The sequence below is a fragment of the Phyllobates terribilis genome, unplaced genomic scaffold (genome assembly GCF_046119375.1).
Source record: "Phyllobates terribilis strain yellow unplaced genomic scaffold, ASM4611937v1 Scaffold_7__3_contigs__length_470593459, whole genome shotgun sequence".
NCBI classification, from domain to species: Eukaryota; Metazoa; Chordata; class Amphibia; order Anura; family Dendrobatidae; genus Phyllobates; species Phyllobates terribilis.
The window spans coordinates 22,553,001-22,571,123 of NW_027362767.1; the positions used below are offsets into that span (position 1 = coordinate 22,553,001).

General features: G+C 41.8%; 1 protein-coding gene across 5 annotated transcripts in view; it reads right to left on the reverse strand.

Annotated features, from left to right (window-relative positions):
- Positions 1-424: 424 nt before the first annotated feature.
- Positions 425-18,123, reverse strand: part of PRIMA1 (proline rich membrane anchor 1) — a 61,363-nt gene continuing 43,664 nt past the window's right edge. For 3 of the 5 annotated variants that reach the window (XM_073638301.1, XM_073638302.1, XM_073638306.1), the window contains exon 5: positions 425-1,284. In XM_073638301.1, coding sequence (XP_073494402.1) covers positions 1,212-1,284 — 73 coding nt within the window. In that variant the 3' untranslated portion in view covers positions 425-1,211. Of the gene's footprint in view, positions 1,285-17,782; positions 17,843-18,123 lie in introns of all 5 variants that reach the window. The other 2 variants (XM_073638303.1, XM_073638304.1) reach the window with 1 other exon arrangement.

Consider the following 18,123-nt stretch of genomic DNA (forward strand, 5'->3'; position numbering starts at 1 on the left):
TGTAATGACTCTATAGAATAGATCCCTCTGTGTGTAATGACTCTATAGAATAGATCCCTCTGTGTGTAATGACTCTATAGAATAGATCCCTCTGTGTGTAATGACTCTATAGAATAGATCCCTCTGTGTGTAATGACTCTATATAATAGATCCCTCTGTGTGTAATGACTCTATATAATAGATCCCTCTGTGTGTAATGACTCTATATAATAGATCCCTCTGTGTGTAATGACTCTATATAATAGATCCCTCTGTGTGTAATGACTCTATATAATAGATCCCTCTGTGTGTAATTACACTATATAATAGATCCCTCTGTGTGTAATGACTCTATATAATAGATCCCTCTGTGTGTAATGACTCTATAGAATATAGGAGTTTCACTTTTTGTATTGAAGAACTGGAAGAACTGAAACAAATTCACTTTTTGATGATATTCTAATTTAGAGAGAAGCACTTGTAATATAAATTGTGTGTTTTCCAGAAACGTCAACAGGATCCATCGAGCACCAGTACTGTCCATCGATATATATGTAGGGTTTCCTTGTATGGTCATTACTGGTTGAATGTGATGGGTGGTGACAGACAAAAACCTTAGAATGTTCCAAATTGCAACAATGTATCCAATTTCCATGCATTGTATGTGACGGCCGCCAATCTCTTACAGGATAGGGAAGCGCTGGTCTTGCACTTCCAGCAGAGCATTGGGCTGCCGATATTTTGAGAATCTCTTGTCCCTGTATTGGGTACTCGTCCTCGAGACACCAGCCTTGGGTTATTGCATAGTAGTGACACTGCTGCCGTGTACCCTTAATATTAGGTGCATGCAAATCTGTGGATAATTTTTTTTTTTACATTTAGGACTTGTCCCATAATAAAATAAAATAGGGTTTGTATTCCAGGGTATGAAAATCCTGTGCATGCAGGTGATGCTGTCCTCCTCCGCCTCTCAGCCAGTTCCTCAGCCCTATAGGGGCAGTTATAGTTATGCAGTGAGGGCCATTGTGAGCATCTCCTTCTGGTTGACAGTTTTTACGCTCCATGTTCGCGCTCGGCTCCACACAACCAGCGCTGATCATCTCTTTGCCCGATTCTCTTCGGACAGAACTTTGACTTTTAATCCTCCCCTCTCCAAATCAGCAGTTCAACGCCTCCAAGAGGGTGCACAGGTAGAGGGGGCTTCTGCGACCATGATGCTTGGTACTCTGCGTCTAGGCTGTTTCGAGGGTCATTGCATATTCAGCAGCCCTGGTCGTACCATTTTCATCTTTATGGAGTGGTTTCCTTAAGCAAGAATAGTAGACAAAAAAAAATAGAAAACCATTAACATAATCGAACAGGAAAAAAATCACTTATATACAGTACTGACCAAAAGTTTGGACACACCTTCTCATTTAAAGATTTTTCTGTATTTTCATGACTATGAATATTGTACATTCACACTGAAGGCATCAAAACTATGAATTACCACATGTGGTATTATATACTGAACAAAAAAGTGTGAAACAACTGAAAATATGTCTTATATTCTAGGTTCTTCAAAGTAGCCACCTTTTGCTTTGATGACTGCTTTGCACACTCTTGGCATTCTCTTGATGAGCTTCAAGAGGTAGTCACCGGAAATGGTTTTCACTTCACAGGTGTGCCCTGTCAGGTTTAATAAGAGGGATTTCTTGCCTTATAAATGGGGTTGGGACCATCAGTTGTGCTGTGCAGAAGTCTGGTGGATACACAGCTGATAGTCCTACTGAATAGACTGTTAGAATTTGTATTATGGCAAGAAAAAAGCAGCTAAGTAAAGAAAAACGAGTGGCCATCATTACTTTAAGAAATGAAGGTCAGTCAGTGTGAAAAATTGGGCAAACTTTGAAAGTGTCCCCAAGAGCAGTTGCAAAAACCATCAAGCGCTACAAAGAAACTGGCTCACATGAGGACCAGCCCAGGAAAGGAAGACCAAGAGTCGCCTCTGCTTCTGAAGATAAGTTTATCCGAGTCACCAGCCTCAGAAATCGCAGGTTAACAGCAGCTCAGATTAGAGACCAGGTCAATCCCGCACAGAGTTCTAGCAGCAGACACATCTCTACAACAACTGCTAAGAGGAGACTTTGTGCAGCAGGCCTTCATGGTAAAATAGCTGCTAGGAAACCACTGCTAAGGACAGGCAACAAGAAGAAGAGACTTGTTTGGGCTAAAGAACACAAGGAATGGACATTAGACCAGTGGAAATCTGTGCTTTGGTCTGATGAGTCCAAATTTGAGATCTTTGGTTCCAACCACCGTGTCTTTGTGCGACGCAGAAAAGGTGAATGGATGGACTCTACATGCCTGGTTCCCACCGTGAAGCATGGAGGAGGAGGTGTGATGGTGTGGGGGGGCTTTGCTGGTGACACTGTTGGGGATTTATTCAAAATTGAAGGCATACTGAACCAGCATGGCTACCACAGCATCTTGCAGCGGCATGCTATTCCATCCGGTTTGCGTTTAGTTGGACCATCATTTATTTTTCGACAGGACAATGACCTCAAACACATCTCCAGGCTGTGTAAGGGCTATTTGACCAAGATGGAGAGTGATGGGGGGCTACGCCAGATGACCTGGCCTCCACAGTCACCAGACCTGAACCCAATCGAGATGGTTTGGGGTGAGCTGGACCGCAGAGTGAAGGCAAAAGGGCCAACAAGTGCGAAGCATCTCTGGGAACTCCTTCAAGATTGTTGGAAGACCATTTCCGGTGACTACCTCTTGAAGCTGATCAAGAGAATGCCAAGAGTGTGCCAAGCAGTCATCAAAGCAAAAGGTGGCTACTTTGAAGAACCTAGAATATAAGACATATTTTCAGTTGTTTCACACTTTTTTGTGAAGTATATAATTCCACATGTGGTTATTCATAGTTTTGATGCCTTCAGTGTGAATGTACAATTTTCATAGTCATGAAAATACAGAAAAAGCTTTAAATGAGAAGGTGTGTCCAAACTTTTGGTCTGTACTGTATGTGGCCTATCTAGGTTATCAATAAGTTTTTATCCCAGTACTGATCCTGAGTTACCCCCTGTATTATACTCCAGAGCTGCACTCACTATTCTGCTGGTGCAGTCACTGTGTAAATACATTACATTACTGATCCTGAGTTACATCCTGTATTATACTCCAGAGCTGCACTCACTATTCTACTGGTGCAGTCACTGTGTACATACATTACATTACTGATCCTTAGTTACCTCCTGTATTATACTCCAGAGCTGCACTCACCATTCTGCTGGTGCAGTCACTGTGTAAATACATTACATTACTGATCCTCAGTTACATCCTGTATTATACTTCAGAGCTGCACTCACTATTCTACTGGTGCAGTCACTGTGTACATACATTACATTACTGATCCTGTACTGATCCTGAGTTACCTCCTGTATTATACTCCAGAGCTGCACTCACTATTCTACTGGTGCACTCACTGTGTACATACATTACATTACTGATCCTTAGTTACCTCCTGTATTATACTCCAGAGCTGCACTCACTATTCTGCTGGTGCAGTCACTGTGTACATACATTACATTACTGATCCTGAGTTACCTCCTGTATTATACTCCAGAGCAGCACTCACTATTCTGCTGGTGCAGTTACTGTGTACATACATTACATTACTGATCCTGAGTTACATCCTGTATTATACTCCAGAGCTGCACTCACTATTCTGCTGGTGCAGTCACTGTGTACATACATTACATTACTGATCCTGAGTTACATCCTGTATTATACTCCAGAGCTGCACTCACTATTCTGCTGGTGCAGTCACTGTGTACATACATTACATTACTGATCCTCAGTTACATCCTGTATTATACTCCAGAGCTGCACTCACTATTCTGCTGGTGCAGTCACTGTGTACATACATTAAATTACTGATCCTGAGTTATATCCTGTATTATACTCCAGAGCTGCACTCACTATTCTGCTGGTGCAGTCATTGTGTACATACATTACATTACTGATCCTGAGTTACATCCTGTATTATACTCCAGAGCTCTACTCACTATTCTGCTGGTGCAGTCACTGTGTACATACATTACATTACTGATCCGGAGTTACATCCTGTATTATACTCCAGAGCTGCACTCACTATTCTGCTGGTGTAGTCACTGTGTACATACATTACATTACTGATCCTGAGTTACCTCCTGTATTATACTCCAGAGCTGCACTCACTATTCTGCTGGTGCAGTCACTGTGTACATACATTACATTACTGATCCGGAGTTACATCCTGTATTATACTCTAGAGCTGCACTCACTATTCTGCTGGTGCAGTCACTGTGTACATACATTACATTACTGATAATGAGTTACATCCTGTATTATACTCCAGAGCTGCACTCACTATTCTGCTGGTGCAGTCACTGTGTACATACATTACATTACTGATCCTGAGTTACATCCTGTATTATACTCCAGAGCTGCACTCACTATTCTGCTGGTGCAGTCACTGTGTACATACATTACATTACTGATCCTGAGTTACATCCTGTATTATACTCTGGAGCTGCACTCACTATTCTGCTGGTGCAGTCACTGTGTACATACATTACATTACTGATCCTGAGTTACATCCTGTATTATACTGCAGAGCTGCACTCACTATTCTGCTGGTGCAGTCACAGTGTACATACATTACATTACTGATCCTGAGTTACCTCCTGTATTATACTCCAGAGCTGCACTCACTATTCTGCTGGTGCAGTCACTGTGTACATACATTACATTACTAATCCTGAGTTACATCCTGTATTATACGCTAGAGCTGCACTCACTATTCTGCTGGTGCAGTCACTGTGTACATACATTACATTACTGATCCTGAGTTACATCCTGTATTATACGCTAGAGCTGCACTCACTATTCTGCTGGTGCAGTCACTGTGTACATACATTACATTACTGATCCTGAGTTACCTCCTGTATTATACTCCAGAGCTGCACTCACTATTCTGCTGGTGCAGTCACTGTGTACATACATTACATTACTGACCCTGAGTTACATCCTGTATCATACTCCAGAGCTGCACTCACTATTCTGCTGGTGCAGTCACTGTGTATATACATTACATTACTGATCCTGAGTTACATCCTGTATTATACTCCAGAGCTGCACTCACTATTCTACTGGTGCAGTCACTGTGTACATACATTACATTACTGATCCTGAGTTACATCCTGTATTATACTCCAGAGCTGCACTCACTATTCTGCTGGTGCAGTCACTGTGTACATACATTACATTACTGATCCTGAGTTACATCCTGTATTATACTCCAGAGCTGCACTCACTATTCTGCTGGTGCAGTCACTGTGTACATACATTACATTACTGATCCTGAGTTACATCCTGTATTATACTCCAGAGCTGCGCTCACTATTCTGCTGGTGCAGTCACTGTGTACATACATTACATTACTGATCCTGAGTTACCTCCTGTATTATACTCCAGAGCTGCACTCACTATTCTGCTGGTGCAGTCACTGTGTACATACATTACATTACTGATCCGGAGTTACCTCCTGTATTATACTCCAGAGCTGCACTCACTATTCTGCTGGTGCAGTCACTGTGTACATACATTACATTACTGATAATGAGTTACCTCCTGTATTATACTCCAGAGCTGCACTCACTATTCTGCTGGTGCAGTCACTGTGTACATACATTACATTACTGATCCTGAGTTACATCCTGTATTATACTCCAGAGCTGCACTCACTATTCCGCTGGTGCAGTCACTGTGTACATACATTACATTACTGATAATGAGTTACCTCCTGTATTATACTCCAGAGCTGCACTCACTATTCTGCTGGTGCAGTCACTGTGTACATACATTACATTACTGATAATGAGTTACCTCCTGTATTATACTCCAGAGCTGCACTCACTATTCTGCTGGTGCAGTCACTGTGTACATACATTACATTACTGATCCTGAGTTACATCCTGTATTATACTCTAGAGCTGCACTCACTATTCTGCTGGTGCAGTCACTGTGTACATACATTACATTACTGATCCTGAGTTACCTCCTGTATTATACTCCAGAGCTGCACTCACTATTCTGCTGGTGCAGTCACTGTGTACATACATTACATTACTGATCCTGAGTTACATCCTGTATTATACTCCAGAGCTGCGCTCACTATTCTGCTTGTGCAGTCACTGTGTACATACATTACATTACTGATCCTGAGTTACATCCTGTATTATACTCCAGAGCTGCACTCACTATTCTGCTGGTGCAGTCACTGTGTACATACATTACATTACTGATCCTGAGTTACATCCTGTATTATACTCCAGAGCTGCACTCACTATTCTGCTGGTGCAGTCACTGTGTACGTACATTACATTACTGATCCTGAGTTACATCCTGTATTATACTCCAGAGCGGCACTCACTATTCTGCTGGTGCAGTCACTGTGTACATACATTACATTACTGATCCTGAGTTACATCCTGTATTATACTCCAGAGCTGCACTCACTATTCTGCTGGTACAGTCACTGTGTACATACATTACATTACTGATCCTAAGTTACATCCTGTATTATACTCCAGAGCTGCACTCATTATTCTGCTGGTGGAGTCACTGTGTACATACATTACATTACTGATCCTGAGTTACATCCTGTATTATACTCCAGAGCTGCACTCACTATTCTGCTGGTGCAGTCACTGTGTACATACATTACATTACTGATCCTGAGTTACATCCAGTATTATACTCTAGAGCTGCACTCAATATTCTGCTGGTGCAGTCACTGTGTACATACATTACATTACTGATCCTGAGTTACATCCTGTATTATACTCCAGAGCTGCACTCACTATTCTACTGGTGCAGTCACTGTGTACATACATTACATTACTGATCCTGTACTGATCCTGAGTTATATCCTGTATTATACTCCAGAGCTGCACTCACTATTCTGCTGGTGGAGTCACTGTGTACATACATTACATTACTGATCCTGAGTTACATCCTGTATTATACTCCAGAGCTGCACTCACTATTCTGCTGGTGCAGTCACTGTGTACATACATTACATTACTGATCCTGAGTTACATCCTGTATTATACTCCAGAGCTGCGCTCACTATTCTGCTGGTGCAGTCACTGTGTACATACATTACATTACTGATCCTGAGTTACATCCTGTATTATACTCCAGAGCTGCGCTCACTATTCTGCTGGTGCAGTCACTGTGTACATACATTACATTACTGATCCTGAGTTACCTCCTGTATTATACTCCAGAGCTGCACTCACTATTCTGCTGGTGCAGTCACTGTGTACATACATTACATTACTGATCCGGAGTTACATCCTGTATTATACTCTAGAGCTGCACTCACTATTCTGCTGGTGCAGTCACTGTGTACATACATTACATTACTGATCCTGAGTTACCTCCTGTATTATACTCCAGAGCTGCACTCACTATTCTGCTGGTGCAGTCACTGTGTACATACATTACATTACTGATAATGAGTTACCTCCTGTATTATACTCCAGAGCTGCACTCACTATTCTGCTGGTGCAGTCACTGTGTACATACATTACATTACTGATCCTGAGTTACATCCTGTATTATACTCTAGAGCTGCACTCACTATTCTGCTGGTGCAGTCACTGTGTACATACATTACATTACTGATCCTGAGTTACATCCTGTATTATACTCTAGAGCTGCACTCACTATTCTGCTGGTGCAGTCACTGTGTACATACATTACATTACTGATCCTGAGTTACATCCTGTATTATACTCTAGAGCTGCACTCACTATTCTGCTGGTGCAGTCACTGTGTACATACATTACATTACTGATCCTGAGTTACCTCCTGTATTATACTCCAGAGCTGCACTCACTATTCTGCAGGTGGAGTCACTGTGTACATACATTACACTACTGATCCTGAGTTACATCCTGTATTATACTCCAGAGCTGCACTCACTATTCTGCTGGTGCAGTCACTGTGTACATACATTACATTACTGATCCTGAGTTACCTCCTGTATTATACTCCAGAGCTGCACTCACTATTCTGCTGGTGCAGTCACTGTGTACATACATTATATTACTGATCCTGAGTTACATCCTGTATTATACTCCAGAGCTGCGCTCACTATTCTGCTTGTGCAGTCACTGTGTACATACATTACATTACTGATCCTGAGTTACATCCTGTATTATACTCCAGAGCTGCACTCACTATTCTGCTGGTGCAGTCACTGTGTACATACATTACATTACTGATCCTGAGTTACATCCTGTATTATACTCCAGAGCTGCGCTCACTATTCTGCTGGTGCAGTCACTGTGTACATACATTACATTACTGATCCTGAGTTACATCCTGTATTATACCCCAGAGCTGCGCTCACTATTCTGCTGGTGCAGTCACTGTGTACATACATTACATTACTGATTCTGAGTTACATCCTGTATTATACTCCAGAGCTGCACTCACTATTCTGCTTGTGCAGTCACTGTGTACATACATTACATTACTGATCCTGAGTTACATCCTGTATTATACTCCAGAGCGGCACTCACTATTCTGCTGGTGCAGTCACTGTGTACATACATTACATTACTGATCCTGAGTTACATCCTGTATTATACTCTAGAGCTGCACTCACTATTCTGCTGGTGCAGTCACTGTGTGCATATATTACATTACTGATCCTAAGTTTCCTCCTGTATTATACTCCAGAGCTGCACTCACTATTCTACTGGTGCAGTCACTGTGTACATACATTACATTACTGATCCTGAGTTACATCCTGTATTATACTCCAGAGCTGCACTCACTATTCTGCTGGTGCAGTCACTGTGTACATACATTACATTACTGATCCTGAGTTACATCCAGTATTATACTCTAGAGCTGCACTCAATATTCTGCTGGTGCAGTCACTGTGTACATACATTACATTACTGATCCTGAGTTACATCCTGTATTATACTCCAGAGCTGCACTCACTATTCTACTGGTGCAGTCACTGTGTACATACATTACATTACTGATCCTGTACTGATCCTGAGTTATATCCTGTATTATACTCCAGAGCTGCACTCACTATTCTGCTGGTGGAGTCACTGTGTACATACATTACATTACTGATCCTGAGTTACATCCTGTATTATACTCCAGAGCTGCACTCACTATTCTGCTGGTGCAGTCACTGTGTACATACATTACATTACTGATCCTGAGTTACATCCTGTATTATACTCCAGAGCTGCGCTCACTATTCTGCTGGTGCAGTCACTGTGTACATACATTACATTACTGATCCTGAGTTACATCCTGTATTATACTCCAGAGCTGCGCTCACTATTCTGCTGGTGCAGTCACTGTGTACATACATTACATTACTGATCCTGAGTTACCTCCTGTATTATACTCCAGAGCTGCACTCACTATTCTGCTGGTGCAGTCACTGTGTACATACATTACATTACTGATCCGGAGTTACATCCTGTATTATACTCTAGAGCTGCACTCACTATTCTGCTGGTGCAGTCACTGTGTACATACATTACATTACTGATCCTGAGTTACCTCCTGTATTATACTCCAGAGCTGCACTCACTATTCTGCTGGTGCAGTCACTGTGTACATACATTACATTACTGATAATGAGTTACCTCCTGTATTATACTCCAGAGCTGCACTCACTATTCTGCTGGTGCAGTCACTGTGTACATACATTACATTACTGATCCTGAGTTACATCCTGTATTATACTCTAGAGCTGCACTCACTATTCTGCTGGTGCAGTCACTGTGTACATACATTACATTACTGATCCTGAGTTACATCCTGTATTATACTCTAGAGCTGCACTCACTATTCTGCTGGTGCAGTCACTGTGTACATACATTACATTACTGATCCTGAGTTACATCCTGTATTATACTCTAGAGCTGCACTCACTATTCTGCTGGTGCAGTCACTGTGTACATACATTACATTACTGATCCTGAGTTACCTCCTGTATTATACTCCAGAGCTGCACTCACTATTCTGCTGGTGGAGTCACTGTGTACATACATTACACTACTGATCCTGAGTTACATCCTGTATTATACTCCAGAGCTGCACTCACTATTCTGCTGGTGCAGTCACTGTGTACATACATTACATTACTGATCCTGAGTTACCTCCTGTATTATACTCCAGAGCTGCACTCACTATTCTGCTGGTGCAGTCACTGTGTACATACATTACATTACTGATCCTGAGTTACATCCTGTATTATACTCCAGAGCTGCACTCACTATTCTGCTGGTGCAGTCACTGTGTACGTACATTACATTACTGATCCTGAGTTACATCCTGTATTATACTCCAGAGCGGCACTCACTATTCTGCTGGTGCAGTCACTGTGTACATACATTACATTACTGATCCTGAGTTACATCCTGTATTATACTCCAGAGCTGCACTCACTATTCTGCTGGTGCAGTCACTGTGTACGTACATTACATTACTGATCCTAAGTTACATCCTGTATTATACTCCAGAGCTGCACTCACTATTCTGCTGGTGGAGTCACTGTGTACATACATTACATTACTGATCCTGAGTTACATCCTGTTTTATACTCCAGAGCTGCACTCACTATTCTGCTGGTGTAGTCACTGTGTACATACATTACATTACTGATCCTGAGTTACATCCTGTATTATACTCCAGAGCTGCGCTCACTATTCTGCTGGTGCAGTCACTGTGTACATACATTACATTACTGATCCTGAGTTACATCCTGTATTATACCCCAGAGCTGCGCTCACTATTCTGCTGGTGCAGTCACTGTGTACATACATTACATTACTGATTCTGAGTTACATCCTGTATTATACTCCAGAGCTGCACTCACTATTCTGCTTGTGCAGTCACTGTGTACATACATTACATTACTGATCCTGAGTTACATCCTGTATTATACTCCAGAGCGGCACTCACTATTCTGCTGGTGCAGTCACTGTGTACATACATTACATTACTGATCCTGAGTTACATCCTGTATTATACTCTAGAGCTGCACTCACTATTCTGCTGGTGCAGTCACTGTGTGCATATATTACATTACTGATCCTAAGTTACCTCCTGTATTATACTCCAGAGCTGCACTCACTATTCTACTGGTGCAGTCACTGTGTACATACATTACATTACTGACCCTGTACTGATCCTGAGTTACCTCCTGTATTATACTCCAGAGCTGCACTCACTATTCTACTGGTGCACTCACTGTGTACATACATTACATTACTGATCCTAAGTTACATCCTGTATTATACTCCAGAGCTGCACTCATTATTCTGCTGGTGGAGTCACTGTGTACATACATTACATTACTGATCCTGAGTTACATCCTGTATTATACTCCAGAGCTGCACTCACTATTCTGCTGGTGCAGTCACTGTGTACATACATTACATTACTGATCCTGAGTTACATCCAGTATTATACTCTAGAGCTGCACTCAATATTCTGCTGGTGCAGTCACTGTGTACATACATTACATTACTGATCCTGAGTTACATCCTGTATTATACTCCAGAGCTGCACTCACTATTCTACTGGTGCAGTCACTGTGTACATACATTACATTACTGATCCTGTACTGATCCTGAGTTATATCCTGTATTATACTCCAGAGCTGCACTCACTATTCTGCTGGTGGAGTCACTGTGTACATACATTACATTACTGATCCTGAGTTACATCCTGTATTATACTCCAGAGCTGCACTCACTATTCTGCTGGTGCAGTCACTGTGTACATACATTACATTACTGATCCTGAGTTACATCCTGTATTATACTCCAGAGCTGCGCTCACTATTCTGCTGGTGCAGTCACTGTGTACATACATTACATTACTGATCCTGAGTTACATCCTGTATTATACTCCAGAGCTGCGCTCACTATTCTGCTGGTGCAGTCACTGTGTACATACATTACATTACTGATCCTGAGTTACCTCCTGTATTATACTCCAGAGCTGCACTCACTATTCTGCTGGTGCAGTCACTGTGTACATACATTACATTACTGATCCGGAGTTACATCCTGTATTATACTCTAGAGCTGCACTCACTATTCTGCTGGTGCAGTCACTGTGTACATACATTACATTACTGATCCTGAGTTACCTCCTGTATTATACTCCAGAGCTGCACTCACTATTCTGCTGGTGCAGTCACTGTGTACATACATTACATTACTGATAATGAGTTACCTCCTGTATTATACTCCAGAGCTGCACTCACTATTCTGCTGGTGCAGTCACTGTGTACATACATTACATTACTGATCCTGAGTTACATCCTGTATTATACTCTAGAGCTGCACTCACTATTCTGCTGGTGCAGTCACTGTGTACATACATTACATTACTGATCCTGAGTTACATCCTGTATTATACTCTAGAGCTGCACTCACTATTCTGCTGGTGCAGTCACTGTGTACATACATTACATTACTGATCCTGAGTTACATCCTGTATTATACTCTAGAGCTGCACTCACTATTCTGCTGGTGCAGTCACTGTGTACATACATTACATTACTGATCCTGAGTTACCTCCTGTATTATACTCCAGAGCTGCACTCACTATTCTGCAGGTGGAGTCACTGTGTACATACATTACACTACTGATCCTGAGTTACATCCTGTATTATACTCCAGAGCTGCACTCACTATTCTGCTGGTGCAGTCACTGTGTACATACATTACATTACTGATCCTGAGTTACCTCCTGTATTATACTCCAGAGCTGCACTCACTATTCTGCTGGTGCAGTCACTGTGTACATACATTATATTACTGATCCTGAGTTACATCCTGTATTATACTCCAGAGCTGCGCTCACTATTCTGCTTGTGCAGTCACTGTGTACATACATTACATTACTGATCCTGAGTTACATCCTGTATTATACTCCAGAGCTGCACTCACTATTCTGCTGGTGCAGTCACTGTGTACATACATTACATTACTGATCCTGAGTTACATCCTGTATTATACTCCAGAGCTGCGCTCACTATTCTGCTGGTGCAGTCACTGTGTACATACATTACATTACTGATCCTGAGTTACATCCTGTATTATACCCCAGAGCTGCGCTCACTATTCTGCTGGTGCAGTCACTGTGTACATACATTACATTACTGATTCTGAGTTACATCCTGTATTATACTCCAGAGCTGCACTCACTATTCTGCTTGTGCAGTCACTGTGTACATACATTACATTACTGATCCTGAGTTACATCCTGTATTATACTCCAGAGCGGCACTCACTATTCTGCTGGTGCAGTCACTGTGTACATACATTACATTACTGATCCTGAGTTACATCCTGTATTATACTCTAGAGCTGCACTCACTATTCTGCTGGTGCAGTCACTGTGTGCATATATTACATTACTGATCCTAAGTTTCCTCCTGTATTATACTCCAGAGCTGCACTCACTATTCTACTGGTGCAGTCACTGTGTACATACATTACATTACTGATCCTGAGTTACATCCTGTATTATACTCCAGAGCTGCACTCACTATTCTGCTGGTGCAGTCACTGTGTACATACATTACATTACTGATCCTGAGTTACATCCAGTATTATACTCTAGAGCTGCACTCAATATTCTGCTGGTGCAGTCACTGTGTACATACATTACATTACTGATCCTGAGTTACATCCTGTATTATACTCCAGAGCTGCACTCACTATTCTACTGGTGCAGTCACTGTGTACATACATTACATTACTGATCCTGTACTGATCCTGAGTTATATCCTGTATTATACTCCAGAGCTGCACTCACTATTCTGCTGGTGGAGTCACTGTGTACATACATTACATTACTGATCCTGAGTTACATCCTGTATTATACTCCAGAGCTGCACTCACTATTCTGCTGGTGCAGTCACTGTGTACATACATTACATTACTGATCCTGAGTTACATCCTGTATTATACTCCAGAGCTGCGCTCACTATTCTGCTGGTGCAGTCACTGTGTACATACATTACATTACTGATCCTGAGTTACATCCTGTATTATACTCCAGAGCTGCGCTCACTATTCTGCTGGTGCAGTCACTGTGTACATACATTACATTACTGATCCTGAGTTACCTCCTGTATTATACTCCAGAGCTGCACTCACTATTCTGCTGGTGCAGTCACTGTGTACATACATTACATTACTGATCCGGAGTTACATCCTGTATTATACTCTAGAGCTGCACTCACTATTCTGCTGGTGCAGTCACTGTGTACATACATTACATTACTGATCCTGAGTTACCTCCTGTATTATACTCCAGAGCTGCACTCACTATTCTGCTGGTGCAGTCACTGTGTACATACATTACATTACTGATAATGAGTTACCTCCTGTATTATACTCCAGAGCTGCACTCACTATTCTGCTGGTGCAGTCACTGTGTACATACATTACATTACTGATCCTGAGTTACATCCTGTATTATACTCTAGAGCTGCACTCACTATTCTGCTGGTGCAGTCACTGTGTACATACATTACATTACTGATCCTGAGTTACATCCTGTATTATACTCTAGAGCTGCACTCACTATTCTGCTGGTGCAGTCACTGTGTACATACATTACATTACTGATCCTGAGTTACATCCTGTATTATACTCTAGAGCTGCACTCACTATTCTGCTGGTGCAGTCACTGTGTACATACATTACATTACTGATCCTGAGTTACCTCCTGTATTATACTCCAGAGCTGCACTCACTATTCTGCTGGTGGAGTCACTGTGTACATACATTACACTACTGATCCTGAGTTACATCCTGTATTATACTCCAGAGCTGCACTCACTATTCTGCTGGTGCAGTCACTGTGTACATACATTACATTACTGATCCTGAGTTACCTCCTGTATTATACTCCAGAGCTGCACTCACTATTCTGCTGGTGCAGTCACTGTGTACATACATTACATTACTGATCCTGAGTTACATCCTGTATTATACTCCAGAGCTGCACTCACTATTCTGCTGGTGCAGTCACTGTGTACGTACATTACATTACTGATCCTGAGTTACATCCTGTATTATACTCCAGAGCGGCACTCACTATTCTGCTGGTGCAGTCACTGTGTACATACATTACATTACTGATCCTGAGTTACATCCTGTATTATACTCCAGAGCTGCACTCACTATTCTGCTGGTGCAGTCACTGTGTACGTACATTACATTACTGATCCTAAGTTACATCCTGTATTATACTCCAGAGCTGCACTCACTATTCTGCTGGTGGAGTCACTGTGTACATACATTACATTACTGATCCTGAGTTACATCCTGTTTTATACTCCAGAGCTGCACTCACTATTCTGCTGGTGTAGTCACTGTGTACATACATTACATTACTGATCCTGAGTTACATCCTGTATTATACTCCAGAGCTGCGCTCACTATTCTGCTGGTGCAGTCACTGTGTACATACATTACATTACTGATCCTGAGTTACATCCTGTATTATACCCCAGAGCTGCGCTCACTATTCTGCTGGTGCAGTCACTGTGTACATACATTACATTACTGATTCTGAGTTACATCCTGTATTATACTCCAGAGCTGCACTCACTATTCTGCTTGTGCAGTCACTGTGTACATACATTACATTACTGATCCTGAGTTACATCCTGTATTATACTCCAGAGCGGCACTCACTATTCTGCTGGTGCAGTCACTGTGTACATACATTACATTACTGATCCTGAGTTACATCCTGTATTATACTCTAGAGCTGCACTCACTATTCTGCTGGTGCAGTCACTGTGTGCATATATTACATTACTGATCCTAAGTTACCTCCTGTATTATACTCCAGAGCTGCACTCACTATTCTACTGGTGCAGTCACTGTGTACATACATTACATTACTGACCCTGTACTGATCCTGAGTTACCTCCTGTATTATACTCCAGAGCTGCACTCACTATTCTACTGGTGCACTCACTGTGTACATACATTACATTACTGATCCTGAGTTACCTCCTGTATTATACTCCAGAGCTGCACTCACTATTCTGCTGGTGCAGTCACTGTGTACATACATTACATTACTGATCCTGAGTTACCTCCTGTATTATACTCCAGAGCAGCACTCACTATTCTGCTGGTGCAGTTACTGTGTACATACATTACATTACTGATCCTGAGTTACATCCTGTATTATACTCCAGAGCTGCACTCACTATTCTGCTGGTGCAGTCACTGTGTACATACATTACATTACTGATCCTGAGTTACATCCTGTATTATACTCCAGAGCTGCACTCACTATTCTGCTGGTGCAGTCACTGTGTACATACATTACATTACTGATCCTCAGTTACATCCTGTATTATACTCCAGAGCTGCACTCACTATTCTGCTGGTGCAGTCACTGTGTACATACATTAAATTACTGATCCTGAGTTATATCCTGTATTATACTCCAGAGCTGCACTCACTATTCTGCTGGTGCAGTCACTGTGTACATACATTACATTACTGATCCTGAGTTACATCCTGTATTATACTCCAGAGCTCTACTCACTATTCTGCTGGTGCAGTCACTGTGTACATACATTACATTACTGATCCGGAGTTACATCCTGTATTATACTCTAGAGCTGCACTCACTATTCTGCTGGTGCAGTCACTGTGTACATACATTACATTACTGATCCTGAGTTACATCCTGTATTATACTCCAGAGCTGCACTCACTATTCTGCTGGTGCAGTCACTGTGTACATACATTACATTACTGATCCTGAGTTACCTCCTGTATTATACTCCAGAGCTGCACTCACTATTCTGCTGGTGCAGTCACTGTGTACATACATTACATTACTGATCCTGAGTTACATCCTGTATTATACGCTAGAGCTGCACTCACTATTCTGCTGGTGCAGTCACTGTGTACATACATTACATTACTGATCCTGAGTTATATCCTGTATTATACTCCAGAGCTGCACTCACTATTCTGCTGGTGCAGTCACTGTGTATATACATTACATTACTGATCCTGAGTTACATCCTGTATTATACTCCAGAGCTGCACTCACTATTCTACTGGTGCAGTCACTGTGTACATACATTACATTACTGATCCTGTACTGATCCTGAGTTACATCCTGTATTATACTCCAGAGCTGCGCTCACTATTCTGCTTGTGCAGTCACTGTGTACATACATTACATTACTGATCCTGAGTTACCTCCTGTATTATACTCCAGAGCTGCACTCACTATTCTGCTGGTGCAGTCACTGTGTACATACATTACATTACTGATCCTGAGTTACCTCCTGTATTATACTCCAGAGCTGCACTCACTATTCTGCACACTTCTGTTTAATGTGACCGATCATTTCATATGATTTGATGTAACCAACACAATGAATATTCCTCCGCTGCTCATTGATAACTGAAAACCAGTAAAATTCTTGGTGCACCTTTGGATGTGACTGGAGGAGGAGGTTGTGTTATGTAAGATAAGTAAAGACTAGGATTTAGAAGGTTACTCTTATTATTATATTATGCAGGTGAACACAAAGGATTTGTCATGAAGGTTTTCTGTTATGTTTGGTTTAGGGTTAAAGTTAATAGAAGGGGAGGTGATGTAAGGGTTAATCGCTGTGATGTCATCACTCTAGTTTAGAGTTGTCACTTGTCACCTGGAAATTGGATCCTCTCTGCAATAAAGGGGGATCTCGTCTTCCTAGGACACCAATGGGCTGAGAAAGAATCAGATCCAGACTGCATTACAATAAGGCACCGCTGTTGGAGCACGCTGGGAGTTGTAGTTTTCCCGTTGCTTAGAGATCATCGCTCTAACGTTCCCTTATTGGTTTGGATACAATGAATCTCAGTGAATGGTAACTTTGCCATTGACTTCCAGAGGCTGCTAACTTGACCTGACTGCTCTCACAGCTGAGGACTTGCTACAATGTTTCAGTATAGGTAATTCTTCATGAGACAAACCCAGAAGTGACACAGATCTACTGATCCCTTGTAA